The 16,474-nt window shown below is 35.6% G+C and overlaps 1 protein-coding gene across 5 annotated transcripts in view; it reads right to left on the bottom strand.

The window, feature by feature from the left end:
- Positions 1–3,039: 3,039 nt before the first annotated feature.
- NLGN4X (neuroligin 4 X-linked) overlaps positions 3,040–16,474 on the bottom strand; it is a 165,458-nt gene continuing 152,023 nt past the window's right edge. For all 5 annotated transcript variants that reach the window (XM_079323631.1, XM_079323628.1, XM_079323630.1 and 2 more), the window contains 2 exons: positions 15,426–16,215; positions 3,040–8,223 (listed from right to left, as the gene is read on the bottom strand). In XM_079323631.1, the coding sequence (XP_079179757.1) occupies positions 7,374–8,223; positions 15,426–16,215 (1,640 nt within the window). In that variant the 3' untranslated portion in view covers positions 3,040–7,373. The remainder of the gene's footprint in view (positions 8,224–15,425; positions 16,216–16,474) is intronic.

Here is a 16,474-nt window from a genome sequence, read left to right on the forward strand (position 1 = left end):
TGGGGAGCAGCGTAGATATTTTTTAATGAACCCATTATAATGGGAGAAAAAGAGATATTCAAGCCTCATGAATCAACTCAGCAGTTGATTGTTGCCCATCTCCAGCAACTCCTCCATGGACCACTGCTCCTTGAGTGCCTCCATTGCTTTGTTCCCAGTCAGCTGAAAACTGAGTAAGGTGCTTGGCTGGCCCTTCCCTGAGTACTAAGGTAAGTTAGTGGTAAGTTAGTTGCACATCACTCTTCATCTCTTAACTCTTTCTGATTGTCCTTCACCCAAGAGAAAAAAAAAAAAAAGAAAAAAAAGGGTAATAAAAGAAAACAGTTCATATTTCTGCTTTCTCCATCCCAGTTTCAGCTTAGAGGGACCTCTAACATATCAGTTGTTGGTGATTTTTGAGGGCTCAAAGGCCAGTGGTTAGTGGAAAAGAGTATATTCCAGAGAAATTTTCTCCATGGACCCCTACACAGGAAAATGAAGAAAAAAGCAGATTTGAAACATAACCCCTCTGTTTGGCCTACATGCAGGGTGGTTATCCAGGCAGGACCTACACCTGACTTGTACTGTCATTCTTGCCTCTTTTTTGAGTTTGGCACTTTATCTTATGTCATTCCCTGAGAAATGTGCACATTTCACTTTGCTGTGTTATCTACAATGGCAACACTGTCTTCTGGTTAAAGTAGGGCATCTCGGGATCTAATTTTATACTTCTCAATACCCAGATGAGCACTGTAGATTATGTTCTGCATATCTAAATCCATATGGTATTCCATTATGACACAACATCTCTGTTCAAAATTCCATTATAGTCTCATTTTCTGCAATGATTTAATTTGACTAGTCCCTGCAAAAATGTATCCTTTGAGATAATTTTCATTTTTCTGTTGGCCCTTCACACAGAAGAAATCCATCACATTACTTTAAGGTCATTTCATTTCATATAGTATCATATTTCTTCCTGTCAAAATCATTTAGAAACAATTTGCGTTTGACTCTTATTTATTTTACTCTTCCTGCAGTTACTTTGCTGCTGCTGGTAGGCATTTTGAAAGCTCGAACCCCATTAAAAATACTTTTGCAATATTATCTCCATTCCCTGAAATCCTCAAATTCCAGTCCAGTTTCTGAAGTGATATCCATTGACTAAAGTGTACAAACACTCATGCAGCTCAACCTGCAAATTGTCTTCTGTAAAAAATAACCACCAGTGCAGGATACTCGTGCATTTTCTCTGAACTTTGCCTTGGGTCTTGCTCACCTTTGACATGATGTAATGAAATTCTGATGCATGAAAATGCTAATTGTATTGATTTTCCTATGTATGTGAAACAAGTCCCCACCAAGTGGATGGCATTATACCATGAATTCTTGTCATACAAGGCTGAATGCACTAGCCAACTGTTAGTTTGTACTGATGGTAGAAATCAGGAAACATAATAGCTTAGAAAGGTTTTATGTTTTGGTGGAACAATGCAATTAGCTGTATCCAAACAAGAATTATGAACAACATAGGGTTTGAGAAATCTTGCTGTGGAATAGAATGACATACTAACTTAATTTACCTTTGATTGAAAATCAATGTAGAAAAGAAACAAATGCCAACAGCGAATAATAACAATAATAAAAGCTGCAGAGTAAGAGGAGAGCTGGCACTAAGACACAGACCGTGTCAAAGCAAAGCTGTTGGGCTGGCACAAAACGCAGTCACGGAGATCGATGCATTTCAAGGATGAGGAATAATGTCATGCAAATACCCCCTCAGCAGAACTTCTTAAACACTAAAAGCAGCAAGGAAAATGTCAGATGAAAATGCACCCTCACAGTCATACACCACAGAATGGAACAAATCTGAAGCCAAACTTAAATGTTATGACAGAAAAAAGCCACACACAAAAACATATCTGTATCTCTTGGACAGTATCTGATGTAAAAAGAGATAGAAGATATGACAGGACATGAAATGAGTGAGGGCTTTGAGTTAGGTACAGCAAAAAGCAAGATATCAGACATCAAAATCTTGAAAAAAAAAAAAAAGTGGTCTCTTGAAATGCAATGTTTTAAAAATAAAACATAGATAAAGCTCTCTTCTGCTTTTGTGCTGCATCTTTGGCTCTTGAAGAGAAATACAAGTGTGCTGTGTAGTCTAAGTCAAAGCCAATATATGTCAGTCCTTTGTCTAGCTTTTTCCTTTTATTTAAACTTGGAGCCCTTGGAATGGAACTACTCTGAATCACTCAGATAACTAGAAGCCCTGATAAAAGGCACTGGAGGAAGAACACTTTATGTTTTCAGCACTTCAGGATTTTTATGTAGAAGAGAAAACAAAAAGACGTCATCTATTTCATTCCTCATTTATGTATGTGGATATTCCAGAAATTACTGTCTGAAAAGATTCTGTTATATTGTGTAGAGAAGGGGTGGAAAATGAAGTCAGGAAAATATAGTTATTTCAAAGATTTGTAAACTTTCCACTGATAACAATGGAATGTACCTTATTTATTAGACATTTTGTTTTACATCTGAATTGTTGGGATATTACTGCACAATCTCTTCAATTACTACCGTGTTTTAGGGGAGCTGCAGCTCACTTGATTTATGACAAAACTCCTTCTCTGGTTAGGATTTTGTGACTGCACTGTGTCTAAGTCATCCCTGAGGGATCTGACTGTTTTATATGGGTAAAAATTTATTTAAATAATTTGGGTAGGCTACAAGAGACTAAGAAAGCATAACTTCCTTAAAATATGGCATAACTTTTAGAAGACATAGTGAGAAACTTAGGCCCCATTGTGGAACACCAAAAAAATGTCTTGAATCAAACCTTCTTCTGAAAGTAAGATATTATTTATTATGCTACAGCTCAAACAAGTTATTTAGACACTTCCAAACCACCTTTTAATTTTTTTTCTTTAATTTAATAAAATATTACTATCTTAATTTTAAGGCTAATTTAATGTGTTGAGAAGCTTTTAAAATATTATGATATTAAGTTTATAACACCATAATTTCTAATGGGATAAAAATCCCAGTTTTTACCAGCTGCTAATGGCCTCTGGAGAGATTCAGGCTGATGAGGTTTGTGATGCCAAACAGCTGTAGATGAAAATATGAGAAACAGTTGACAATAATTAAATAATTCAAATGTAAAAACACAAATCTGAGACAAGTACATAATTGTAATGGTATTATTTCATATGATTTTTATGTGATATTAAATACCATTAAATTGTAATCCTCTTAGCAAAGCCAAAATAGGAACATACTAATCTGCATATTTATATTTCAGACAGCAAAGGAATAAAATAACACAGTATTAAGATAGCATGAACAAAGTTCTGAAGATGTTTGTTTTTTAAAATGTGAAACTGATTAGCTGAAAATAATCTAATTGATTGAGTTCACCCAGAAATATAAGGGCCACAATTGACAGAAATGACACAATTGTAACCCCTTTTTGTGTGAATCCATTATCTCAGAGCAAGATGTGGGATTTCGAGGTGTACCTGTAATTAAACATGTTTGCTGAAAAACTCTAAATCTGCCATTTATTTGCAAAAGCTTTATGTACAAGGTCAATATTCAAAATTCAAGCTGCTTGATTAGGTCAGTAGGCGCATGTTTCCATCTCAGACGCTTGATTCTTCATATCCAAATTTCGATATGAATAATTCAGACTTTGATTTTTGCAATTACTCTTCACTAATATGCTCAAAATTCAGCAAATATTATTGTTAGTACCTCTATTCAGCAGAAGTTACAGAAAGGAAACAACACCCAGTTCAAATTACTAAAGTGTCTATGTACCTTTCCAGTGAAAGGAAACCTGGTTGATAAACATATCATATATGACATAATAAAAGAACAAATTATTTACTTACTCAGCCTTTGATGGAAGAATGATATTAACATCCTTGCAATATAAGTAAATACCTTAAGTGCATATGAGTAACATATGTTGCTACTTTTACATATTTTTTTCTAACCAAAACTCATTGTTTATCTAAATTTAAAATAGAAAAGTAAAGTATATTGTTTTTTGGAGCTTGACATATTAGATTTATCTGCATTATTTTGATCCCTAATTTGGAAGATACATTTTTTGCATTTTTCAGCTGCTAAGCTATACACTAATATGGGAAACTGCTTACCCAAGCTTTCTTTTTTCAGTGCCTCAGAAAATAATAACAAAACAATTAAACCATGACTTCAATGGGAACTGCAGTGTAGAGAGGTAATAAATATATGGAGCTTATTTTCTTATATCTTCATTGTCTGAGTTGCTTTCCTTTTACTGGCAGGCTTATAGAACTACAAAAGCCATGAAAACTCAATGCTAACTTAAAAGTGCAACCTCTGTTACTTTAATATTTTTATACTGAGTATCAAGGCATTGTTTACAGTAGATAATGAAATGGAGATGGGGCAGAAAACACACCTCTGAAAGACTTTCTACACAAAAGCATGAACACGTAGTTATTTGCACAAAGCATTAGAAAATACCGTGATATTTTATTATTAAAAATGCTGCTGAAAAGTTTATACATATGTGTCCAGCCATATATATTTTCTATCATTACTTAAGGCAAAAAAAACCAAAAAATTGCAAAACAATAACAGAAGAAACCATTGAACCCTGTGTGCCTCTTAAGGACAAGAATATAAGCCTGGGAAAGTACTTTTGTTTTTCTTTTACAGTTTCAAAGTATATTTTGATATCATTATTATAGAATTCTATGAAGATCCTATAAATCTGTTCCCTCTATAAATCATACATCAGTCCAGATGTATCAAATTATTAAATCATCTTGATTGTAATTACTTTTAAAAGCTAAAATCATTCACTTACAGGAACTTTTTTTACCCAAATGTCACAAGCCTGACACAGTACTGTACATATTGCTAGCAGAAGACAATTGGAAGTACTAAACAAATACTGTAGTTCACATTACAAACATACCCAACTGATTATGATGCCAAGCATCATTACCTTTTTTATTAACTTTTTTTTTTCTTTTTTCTTTTTTTTTTAAACCTTTTTTTAAGAGTTATGAACTGCTGCATCTCAGCTGAGGCATTACATAGCTGGTGGAAATGGCCTGGTATAGAGTCAGCATTAATATATTATGTGATGGATCAGTGAAAAAAACAAAATAATTTTCCATTTTCTATTAGTTGTACTTCGGGGTTGCTGCTTCATCACATTCCAACCTGATCTCCCAGGTCAGATTTATAGCACATTTTCTACAGATAAAAGGTTATATCAGCCACATGTTGCATTTTTATCATGTCATCAACTTTTTATTTCTTTCCTTCAGAATTTGCTTTACTGCCTGCTACAACAAAGAGTTGTGCAGATGAATCGACCTCAGTGAATCACCTTGTCTTTGATTTTATTTGTAGGGGTCACTATTTCAAGGTATTTTATTAGAAAACAAAAGGTGTAGAAAACAAGAAGAGGTACAAGGCATCTTGTGTTAATCATTATGGGACACATGATATTGATGCAGTTTAGTTGTGAATTAATAATAGAAAATACATCTGGGATAGTCACGTTCAAGTGCAGACCAATTTGTTCAAAGATCTTTGGTTACTATCTCTCAATGATGGAATAACTTTCAAAGACAAAATATAAAGCAATCTTCATCTGCAAAAACTATTTTCTAGCTTTTTCACATTCAAATCAGTTGTTTGAATCAAACTGCAAAGTCACTTTGATAGCTCTGCTTGGCCCCTGTTTTTCTAGTGGAGGAAAGGCAGAAGAGAATATCCAGCTAATAATTTTGCCTTTCCCGAGAGTGATGCTCTCTGAGATTTTCAGTGTTGTTCAGATGCAGAACACCTGAGGATTTCTCTGCTTCTCTCTCCATAATGCTCACTGACTGTGGGGCTGCTGTGCAATGAATCAGCAAATGAGATTTTTCTGACAGGTACACTCTCAAGAGCAAAACAAGATACTGGGCTGAGAAGTTCTTTACACACTCATCACTCTGAACAGTTTGAAAAACAGCCAGCCAACCAACCCTGCATTTCCCAACTTTCAAATTGTAGTTTTATTGTGTTTAGCAATGCTGAGGAGGTGCTTTCTCAGCTGAGATTCCACTGCAACTGCTGGTGAATATAGAGCTAGTTTTCCTTGAAGAAGGCTGACCAAAACACAGGCTTTCATTGCTTTTGTCAGGGCACAAAACTCTTCCTAATGTATCACAATAACCAAGAACTACAAACTGGACTCCAAATATATATTATTGGATATTTCTTGGTTCAGTTCAACAAGCTTAAAATAGTAATTATTATCTTTTGTACTTTTTCTCTTTGTTTTCCAATCCATTGCTGTGTTGGAATTTAACAAAGGCTAACACAAAATTAAATTATAGAAAAAATGTTTCAGAAAAGAACGACAATCTCCTATGAATACTTTAACATGCACTAGTGTAACCTGTAAGAGAAAATACGCAGGTCACACAGACAACTGTATCCTTTGCATGACACCATGGCCTCATATAAATGAAACATGTTAGAAAAAACTCATGGTTTTTGTTAACCACTAGTAATTAAGAAGAAATTCCTCCTTTGGTCTTGGAGGAAACAGAGGTCATATGACTAATGTATATACACATAGGTCACAATTGAATGCACAATCTTTCTAAAAGCTCTTTTCAAACTGAAAACATCAATAAAAGCTGCTTCTTTTTTCATTTGTTTTTAAACTCACGGCTATGTACATTTTTACAAAGTTTCTTTAAATATAGTTCAGGCTGGCAAGTCATCTCTGCACAGAACTATACGTATTTTACTGCATAGTCAGTCCTCCTCTTTTTTTTTTTTTTTCATTTTTGTTTTTAGTAATAAAATTCTATTTTCCCCATCTGAATTACAGCTTCATATGCTGGGTAAAAGCCCATGGTGATGTCTTTGTTTTATCAATGGCCATTCATGGTATGGCACATAAAGAATCTTTTTTATAATTTTATTTATTAAAAAAAATCAAAACAAAACACCTGTACAGTCACTGGCTCTGTGTTCCAGAAGACTCTGCTTTGTTTGTTACACTTAAAACACCATTCTAAATTACTTCTTCTGGCCTTAACTTTCAATCAAAGTGGCTGAGATCTTAAAGCAGTATTGTAACAGCAATGTACACTTTTCACATTTCACAGGGCTTGCAGTTGATCTTTAACATCAGTGAGTTTCTGTGGGAAGGATCAGTAAGAAAATAATGACTGTCCTTCTCTTTTACTTATTTTTACTTTAGATTTTGACAAGGTGTTCAATGGATGGTATATAACTTTTTCCTCTTCTTTTTTTTCTTTTTTTTTTTTTTCTTTTTTTCTTTCTTCCAAGTGGCTTGTGAGGGTAGATGGGGAAGGGCTGAGCTATACCCTAGTGGTAGAATGTCCATGGGGCAAATTTGTACTGTTTTGTCCTCCACTGAAGGTGTTGAAAGTATGCAAAGGCTGCATTCCTGTTAATGTATTTGGAATCATGGTTATGGTGTTGGGTGTCATTAGCGGGATGTCATCTGGGGACCTTCTCAAAGTGAGCGTGTAGTCAGGTGGACAGGTGAGTCTCAGTGTGTCATGGGCCTGCAGAGACTCACACTCATGGTCATGTTCTAGCTGCTTCATCTGCAAGGACATGATCTCTTCATTCTGTATGTGTGCTATGTCGTTGGTGGTGTTCCTCTGGGGGCTGGGGCGCCTGTGAGTCTCATGGCGCCGCTTGTCCTTCTTGTAATATAACGCAGCAAAGGCTAAAATATTGAGGAAGAGCAAGGAGGCCCCCACAGCAATGGTGACGCTCAGCTCCGTGGAATAATCTCTCTTGTTTTCTATCAGAACTGTCGTATCCTCCGGAGCCGTTTTGTGGGTGTCTTTTGAATGTTTGGGATTGTTGGCAGGTGTCATTGCTGGGCGTTTGGTGGCTGGCCATAATTTACCAGGAGAACGTCGGGTCACATACGGAAAGGAGGTCATGTCAGGAGGGGGAACTTTAGTTGTCGTGGAAACATACTGAAATATTTCATTCAGGTTGTGGAGGTGTGGTACGAGCTCCAGCCAGAAAGCAACTTTTGTTGCTCGATAGTGATCACGAACTCGGGGTTTCAGGCCAATATGTAAATAAAGCTGGTCTTTAGGATTGTACTTGGACCAGGCCACTTCTTCAAAGCGGTTGGGTTTTGTGTGGATGAACTTTGTGTCCTGTGGAACAGGCTGATTCGGATCTCTGAAAAAAACCCAAAAAACCAGACAATATTACAGTCATTAACTCTCCCACAAAAAAATCTAAAACAAAACAAAAGCAAACAAACACCAAACCCTCTCAATCTTACAGTTAATATTTATCCAATACTTACAGGAACCTAAAAGCAAAAGCTAAAAAAACCCTCCCTAACTAAAGAATCGCTGTTAATAAATAATCAAAAGTAAATATTTTACTTTACAGAGCATCTCAGATACCACAGTATTTTTTTAACATGAAATTGTAGAAATCATAAAGGTCATCTGAAGTTCTGTGATTCAGTATCATTCTTCAAGGTGTGTGTCTTAGAGAAAGATACCATCTTAGAGAAGTACTAACTACCTCTTCCCATAGTAAATGTGTAGGTTCAACCATTCTCCAGGTTTGGCACTAGCTTTTTCATTTAAGGTACTTCCAATTCTGTAAGTGGTAAATATGGGCATCTAAGCCCTATGGCAATATTGGAAGCTCTTGTGAACCTACAAAAGTATACTTGCTGTGTATATTACAAAGAAAAAAAAACTCTTCAAAACCTGATGTAGCAGGGCTAATACATGTACCTGGGAACCATTTCTGTTTGTTTTGTTTTATAGAGCTCTTAGCCCTCCTGCATTTAAGTGTCTACTTGAGGAAAAAAAACCCTTTGAACTACCTTTGTGTCATAAATCTTTTCATCATTTCCACTAGCAGATGACTATTTGAACATTCTATGTGATCATTGCTATGAACACCACTGTGTTTGGTGGCCAAAGGACAATGAGCCTTAACTGAGATGAGAAATATTTCAGTTGACATCAACCAGTTTTATAGTACTTAAGTGGTAGTAGAGATAAGAGTAGTATACAAGTCAGAGATAATTTCAAAATTGGCAAGCCAATTTTTTTTTTCTTACGGAATAAAGACAAAACAATGCCACAAAATACATTTAGATATTATTAATGTATGCATATCCTTATAATTTTAGTAAAATTTAAATAAATAGCACAAAAACATACAGAAAGTTTAAATTATCAGTACTAATTTCATGGTATGCTGAATCATCTCTTCTAGCAATGAGTACTTTCTGTGACTTTCTGATATATTATACAGAGAGTACATTATTTATTTCCTGTGCATTATTCAGAACTTTTCATTCTCCTTTTTATTCATTCATATGCATTGATTTATTTCCTAAGAAAACAATTCTAATATTTTTCTTTTCTTCCAATATACCGTTATGTATATTCTGGGAACACCAAATCCCATATCTACAGATTTTAAAGCTTTTTTTTCTTTTTAAACACAAAGATATATTGGCCCAATCTTGAAAAAACTTAAGGGGTTCAATATAGAAATTCTAAACAAATTAAAAACCAAAAAGTTTATCAAAATACAAAACATTTTTCTTCTCAGAAACTCAAAATACTGCAAGAGTTCTGGCACAAAATCTTGTGTTGTCCCCCCTTGCTGTTCTGATTCACATCCCAAAAGACTCTAGGAATGGTCCTAGAGAGAACTGATTCCTTAAGTTAGCTCTTGTAAATGGGTTTCATTTGATACACAGTATGGGAGGTGAATAAGATGAGCACTCATTTTAAAAAATAACCAAGTTGAATGTACACTTTGAACATTTTTAGTGGTCCTATAAAAATTATTACTATCATCACAGATTATTATTTTAGCAGATAGCATTTTTTTAAAATTAGCATTCTCACTGTGGTCCCTTCCAACCTTACCTATTTTGTATCCTGTGATTCCCCTCTCCTACAAAAAGCCCACAAAACAAGTAAATATCATCCTCCTTTTAGCTCTCTTCCATCCTCTACTTCCATCTGTCATTTTTAACTACATTTATTGGGAGCACCCAATTATGCTGCCGCCTCCTCCAAACACAAGAGAGAAAATAACATTAAATGAGTCTGGGCTTATGTTTGAATATTTGTTTACATGGCTCTGTGTGGGCATGAAGTTGTCCATTGAAACAAGAAACTAAAAAAAAAAAAAAAAAAATCAGCCATCCCTACAGACATGTAATTTATTTGATGAGACTTCTGCCATTAACATCAACTCTATGGTTGATCACTTAAAAAATGAATAAAATGGTCTGAATATTCCCTATTAATCTGGAAGATAGATATCTAAACCATTTTTTTTTTACAAGAAAAAGGAATAGCTAAGTCCAGTCCTAAATAAAGAATCTAATAATGACTTTATTGACATTAGATCTTGGTTTTATAGACCAATGATCATTTGCCAAAAATGTTCAGTAGATATAAACAAGTGAATTTTTACTTTCCTTGGCCATCCTGCTATGTACACTGCAGAAAATTCATGAAGTCACAACTTATGACTTTTTAAGTTTTTCTCCTAGGGTGGTAGAATAGCTTCTTCTACTACGAACCATTTTCCAGTTTTATTGGTAGGCATAAACCATAGATGTACAGAAAATAATTTCTCCTATCAAATCATCTTGATCTATTACTTCAATTTCAATTTTTGCCTTGCTTTTTAAGACTCAAGCAATTCCTTTGTGTTTCTAGATGTTCTTGAGGCTCAGGTCTCAAGTGTGTAATTTCATAACAAAGGCTGCCAGGAAACCTTCCTTTAAAAATCCACTGCAATCATGATGATAACAGTATAATCTGAACAATATATTTTCAGTTCTGTACTTCTTACAGTATTGGCTCTCATGGGTAGGAGATTTCTTGTTTCCCAATTTTTCAATTGGTAGGCAGGTTTTTTTCTTCACCTGACTACTAAAACAAGATTGATGATTATTGTTATTTATTTTACTCTCTCATTACTTATTCTTACCATCTTTAGAATTCAAACAGCTTATCCATAAAAAAATATCCTCACCATGAAATGCTTGAACTTTTTTTCCATGTGACAGAAGACCACATCTTCTCTAAGGTATATTTTTGCAAATGTGCAGAATAATCCCATTCCACCTGTCAATTTTTTCTCCCACTTTCAGTCTGCACTAATGTTCCACAACTTTGGATACTTTTGTATATTGTCATTCAATTCACACATCATGAGCTAGAGATATAAAATAAAAGCATCATTTGTGTCTGAGGTGATATAAAATTAATATGCCTGCAATGTATGTTGACTGAAGAGCAACACACACTCCTGTTCACAAGGTAGATTAGTAGCTGACCTGCAGGGCAAACGAAGGAACTACATATTTCATATCTGACGATATTTTCATGGGAAGAAAAGGGAATTAAGAAGTTTTCTCACATCTCAAATTCCTTAAAAAATGATGAAACACCATTTGTGTTTTAACTACTTCTGCCACAGCATTGACTATCACCCAGGACAATGAAACTGTTGCATTAGTGTATTTGAAATGTTTTAAATTTTTCGTCCTTCTCTATCTTCACTGGAGAGCAAAATGTTCTCCCAGTTACATAATATTTGCCTCCAACATTCTGAAAGGCCTCTAAATTTTATTTCAGTACTACACTTTTCCCTCTATGATAAAAAAAAAATAAATGGAAGAAACAGAAAAATAGGCTCTTCTTCAGTCTTCCGTTAATTCTTTTCATGCTGTCACAATACTAATAATGGCACAGCCATTTCTGCTTGAAGGACTGGCACACAGGCTTTTTTCCCTTCCTCCTTTCCTAAGTTATCACCAGGTCCCACTGCTGCCATGCTCCCTGCCAGCTAAAGACTAACAGCTAAGGACTCCTTCTAAGAACTAAGGAACACAAACCATAACTACACTGTTTCCTTTGACTAGCACAGCTTTGCACTGGAGACAGTTATTTCTTCAGATGAAAACATCAAAAAAGAAATGCAACAGCCTCATAGAAGAGTTCATTGAGATTTGATTTGAAACTACACTATAGTAATTTCAAGTTTAATCATGTCTTCTATTAGAGAACCAAATTTCATACAAAACACAGACATTCTTAATAACTCATGTTTGTGCTTCAGAATCAACGGTAGCAAAATAATTCTGGAGTATTATCTGAAATACAAAGAAAACAAGGATATATCCTCTAGACCTTTATCCTTCTCAATACCAACCCATGCAGAGCTGGATGAATGGGAGCAAAAGAAGAGTACTGTAATTCCTCAAAAACAGGACAATTTTCAAAAACCTTATAGATGCCTCTAATGAGAGCATGGCTTTGTATGTACTCTGTGAAACTTCAAATCCTTCTTCACAAGAGCATCACTGGCAGAGTATCTATGAAGGACTGGCACACAACCCCTCATGTTGCTCACTCTTCCCCTGCTGATGTGTCTGCAAAGGAGCAAACACGGCCCTAACAAACAGAACACTTGGCATATAAAATAACCATTGCAGTTAGAATAGCACTACTGGAACAGACTGAAGCTCCACCTGCACCTCTTAATGAAGCTCTCACATATAATTTTGTGCATTGAGGAATTCACAGATGTATTTTCATGCAATTTTTGTATCCCACATGTAGTATCTCAAACTTACTCTGTAATAGATTGTTTTACTATTTCTAAGGCATGTTGAAAACTTAGTTTTGAAAAAGCAAAATTAAAAACTCCTAATAATAATCATCATCATAATAAAAAAAAGTCATAGCTAGGTAGAGAATGGATTAGCAAAATGCAGCTTCCAGGCATTCATCTCAAGCACAAACTATTTGCCATTAAACACCTTCATTTCCACCTCTTATTTGCTAGTTTCAGTTAAACACAATAAAAGCCCTGTACCCTGTGCTGTGTCTTTCACCTACTGATTTTACAAGATTGACCTGCCCTCCAAACCCAGCCTTGGCAGTAGGCCCATTAAACAATGTGTCCTTTTTAGCAACGGATGGTCTGCCATTAAGAGCCTAGTAAATTCCATCTGAATGATGCACCATCTGAGCCAGAATTATACAATAAGCACCTGGATGCAGCCTCTGTGGGACAGTCATAGAGATTGGAAACTCTCAAACACATTAAATATATATATATATGCAGTTTTAATCATCAAAGCTTCCCTACAGGGAAATGCAAAATAATAAAATATTTCAGTTAAAAGATTTTTTTATGTGTTGCCATGGGTACAAACACAAAACAAGACAAGTTCTATCATAATAAGGATGGGAAATGCTCAATAAAAAAATAGGGAGGGGAAAAGAATCAAAGTAGAGCCTCCAGCAATGCAATCTTGAACTGTATCACTCATCTTGAGAGCTGAAGGATCTGAGTGGGTACAGAGATTCCAGACTGTGACTGAGTGAGCAGAGTGAAGAACAGTTACCCCAGAGATCCCATTGCTCTGGGCTTGAGGTACTACAACCTTTGCCTTTTTGTTTGAGGAACCACAGGTGTAGAACAAATGTAATCTTAAAACATTATTTGCCTCCAAGTATTCTCTTGTACTATTCAGAACAATTAAACATTGTTCACAAAAACAAAAAAAAGACCCCATCAAGGTAATACATATTGTGTTGCTCTTTTTCTTTCTTTTGAAAACTGAATTTTTCAGCTAGAGATCATTTCTAATGACACATATTTCAGACTGCATGTAAAGGAGTGAGTCTGTAATAGAATATATACTCCACTCCTGTCTCATAAGCAATGGGAAAGTTTCAGAAATTACTAACAGCACTCCCAAAATACCGATTTTTGCCTTTAGGTATAGTATGACAATGGCTTTATAACCAGAAACTAAGTATAACATGTTGAAATTAGTTTATAAGCAGCAACAGCTGAAAAGAGCTTGAAATTATGAGTAATGGTGGCAGCTGGGACAGTGAGAAACTCCTGTCAGCCTCAAAAACTGATTAAATAAAATTTAATCTGCAGGGAGTAGTAATAAAGGAATTGCAAACAATAGTGAGACTATGGAGATCTTGCATCTCCATAATAATTCCAATGAGATATATTTGTAAGGCTCTGAAGTCCTCTATGTCTATTGCATTTCATTTACCAGAATAAAGACAAGCTGATGGTATCATCATCTCTGAGCATGTGGTACAGCCATCACGCATCATCATCTATCCATAAACCCAGATTTCATCACAAAGTTTGCCCATCCCAGAACTGATGACTTCTTGTTGCCAGATACATCTAAATATGACATGGTTCATTCACTTTTGTCACTGATTTCCAGGGTTTCCAGGTGACTTTTGTACCTGTTTGTCTGATACGCAGTTTTTTCTTCCCTTGAAAATTGATCTGAAGCATTTGATTGGTTTTTACTCACTTTATGCTTGAGGTTCTTATTAAGACTGCAAAATCTCTCTCCCTTGAACATCATTTAGATTCACGGAAAGCTACAAGGGCTGCTAAAGCCTCTGAGTGCTTCACAATAGGCATCTCAGCTTTTCTTATATAGCTGCACACCGTTCACTGCAGTGCAGTAAAGCTGCAGTTTCCAGAGCCCAATCCTGCCATTAAACATTCAGGGGAAAAGATTTACAGCCCCTTTGTGCCACAAGTATCTTTGTTTTACTTCAGTACTGAAGACTCAAGGTTAACAAAAAAGCCCTTGCTGCTGAAGTTAAACACTGCAACACTTTAAAGGAATGTTATAGAAATTGAACACAATTTATTAATATTGCTCACATATTAAGCTGCTTTGAGGGTTGTTTCCTTGATGTTTACAACTCTATTTCAGCAAAATATTGATGTTTTCATTTTGTTTTGTAAGCAGAATTAGTTTAATTTTTTAACCTTCTCAAGGCAAAAATTGTATCTGAGTCTCTTCTTCATTCTAGTCAAGTACTTATTATTGTCATTATAGCCCTCAGAGGGAAAAAAAATTTCCAGTGTCTGCTTTTCTGTTCTAATTCCTCCCTGAGTCCTCATCCCTGTGAAGGTCGCTGAAAAACAAGAAGTTCCTTTCTTTTGTAGCAGATAAGTGCTATCTGCCTGACAGTTCCTTCTTCAAGTAGCAGACATGTTGCCTCTGATTTTTCAGTATCTTAGTGAGCCACCTTTTCCCTGAGACATGCTTTTTGTCTTTGTAATTGTCCTATTTTTTAAACCAAAAATACAGTGTGTTATTATTCTCATTGAGCTACTGAAAGAAAATAGTTTGAGGGAACACACTAATTAAAAATCTAACTAATTAAATATGAATAAGTCTCATTTCCCTCCTATGTTAACACAAATATTTCTATACTACTACTTCAGAATCAGATGTTGAGGCCACTGGAATGGGATACTGACTATTTTAGAAGTATGCTATCAACAAAATGATTGCTAGGGGTCACACTTACCCAGTTTTGGCAAAGTTAGTCCAATATGTCATAACCACTGCACTGAGCATGACATCATTCTTGGAAAAGTTGCAGTTGAACAGTTCTGTGGGACCAATCATAGGAATCCCAAACACGTAAGGGACTTCATCACCATGAGCTGAATCAGCCCAGCTGGGTTTCATTTCACTTTGGCAATGATGATAAAATGCATAGAAATATGTTGGAGATCCATACTGGGCATGCAGGTCAGCTGTGGCAACAGCTGGAGCAACCCACTGGTGGTCTGTAAAAAGAGCAACCAGGGTCTTCCGTCTTGTTTCGGGGTTTTCTTTGTCTGCCCAGTCAGTGTACATGAATTTAATGGTCTCTCGCAGTGTGTCTTTCCCTTCTGGATAACCATACAGATTGTCCACAAAATTGGAGACAGAAAAGTCAAAATCATTGGGAGAAACACCATCTTCATTGTCTACAATGCCATCCACAAATTTTAAACCTTCCCCTTGATTCACACCCAGCATTATATCATAGTTAAGGAATTCCCCTTGTTCCATTAGAATCTGAGGGTCATCTGGAATCACGTCTCCATCTATCACAGGCCCAAAGGCAATGTGGTACGTGGCTGGAGTGATAGTCTGTTGAATGAGTTCTTTGTAATTCTTATTCCTCAGACATTCAACCAAATCAGTGGTATCCAGCATGTCGCAGCCCACTTTATCTGCCAATATCCGAGTGTACTTGGCAGGCTGATAGTTCACTGCCCAGCTGGACAGGGCTGTTCCACTCTGTATGATTGCCTTTTGGAATAAACCTGCAGGTGCAAATTGTTTAAAAACAGATCCAATTAGATATTAAAAAATAAATAAATAAATAAATAAATATATATATTTTAAAAAATGAGAAGTATTTCTTACTAAGGAAGCAAAACTTTCATTATAGAATCCCATAGGATGCATACAATGAAATTTTAAATCAATTTTCATAGATCCTACTCACTGGTCCTTTTTTATGCTATGTAGAATAGGCTACTAATTAAAATTTCTCATATTCTTAATTCTCACACAAAGCAT

The sequence above is a fragment of the Erithacus rubecula genome (genome assembly GCF_903797595.1).
Source record: "Erithacus rubecula genome assembly, chromosome: 1".
Taxonomy (NCBI): domain Eukaryota; kingdom Metazoa; phylum Chordata; class Aves; order Passeriformes; family Muscicapidae; genus Erithacus; species Erithacus rubecula.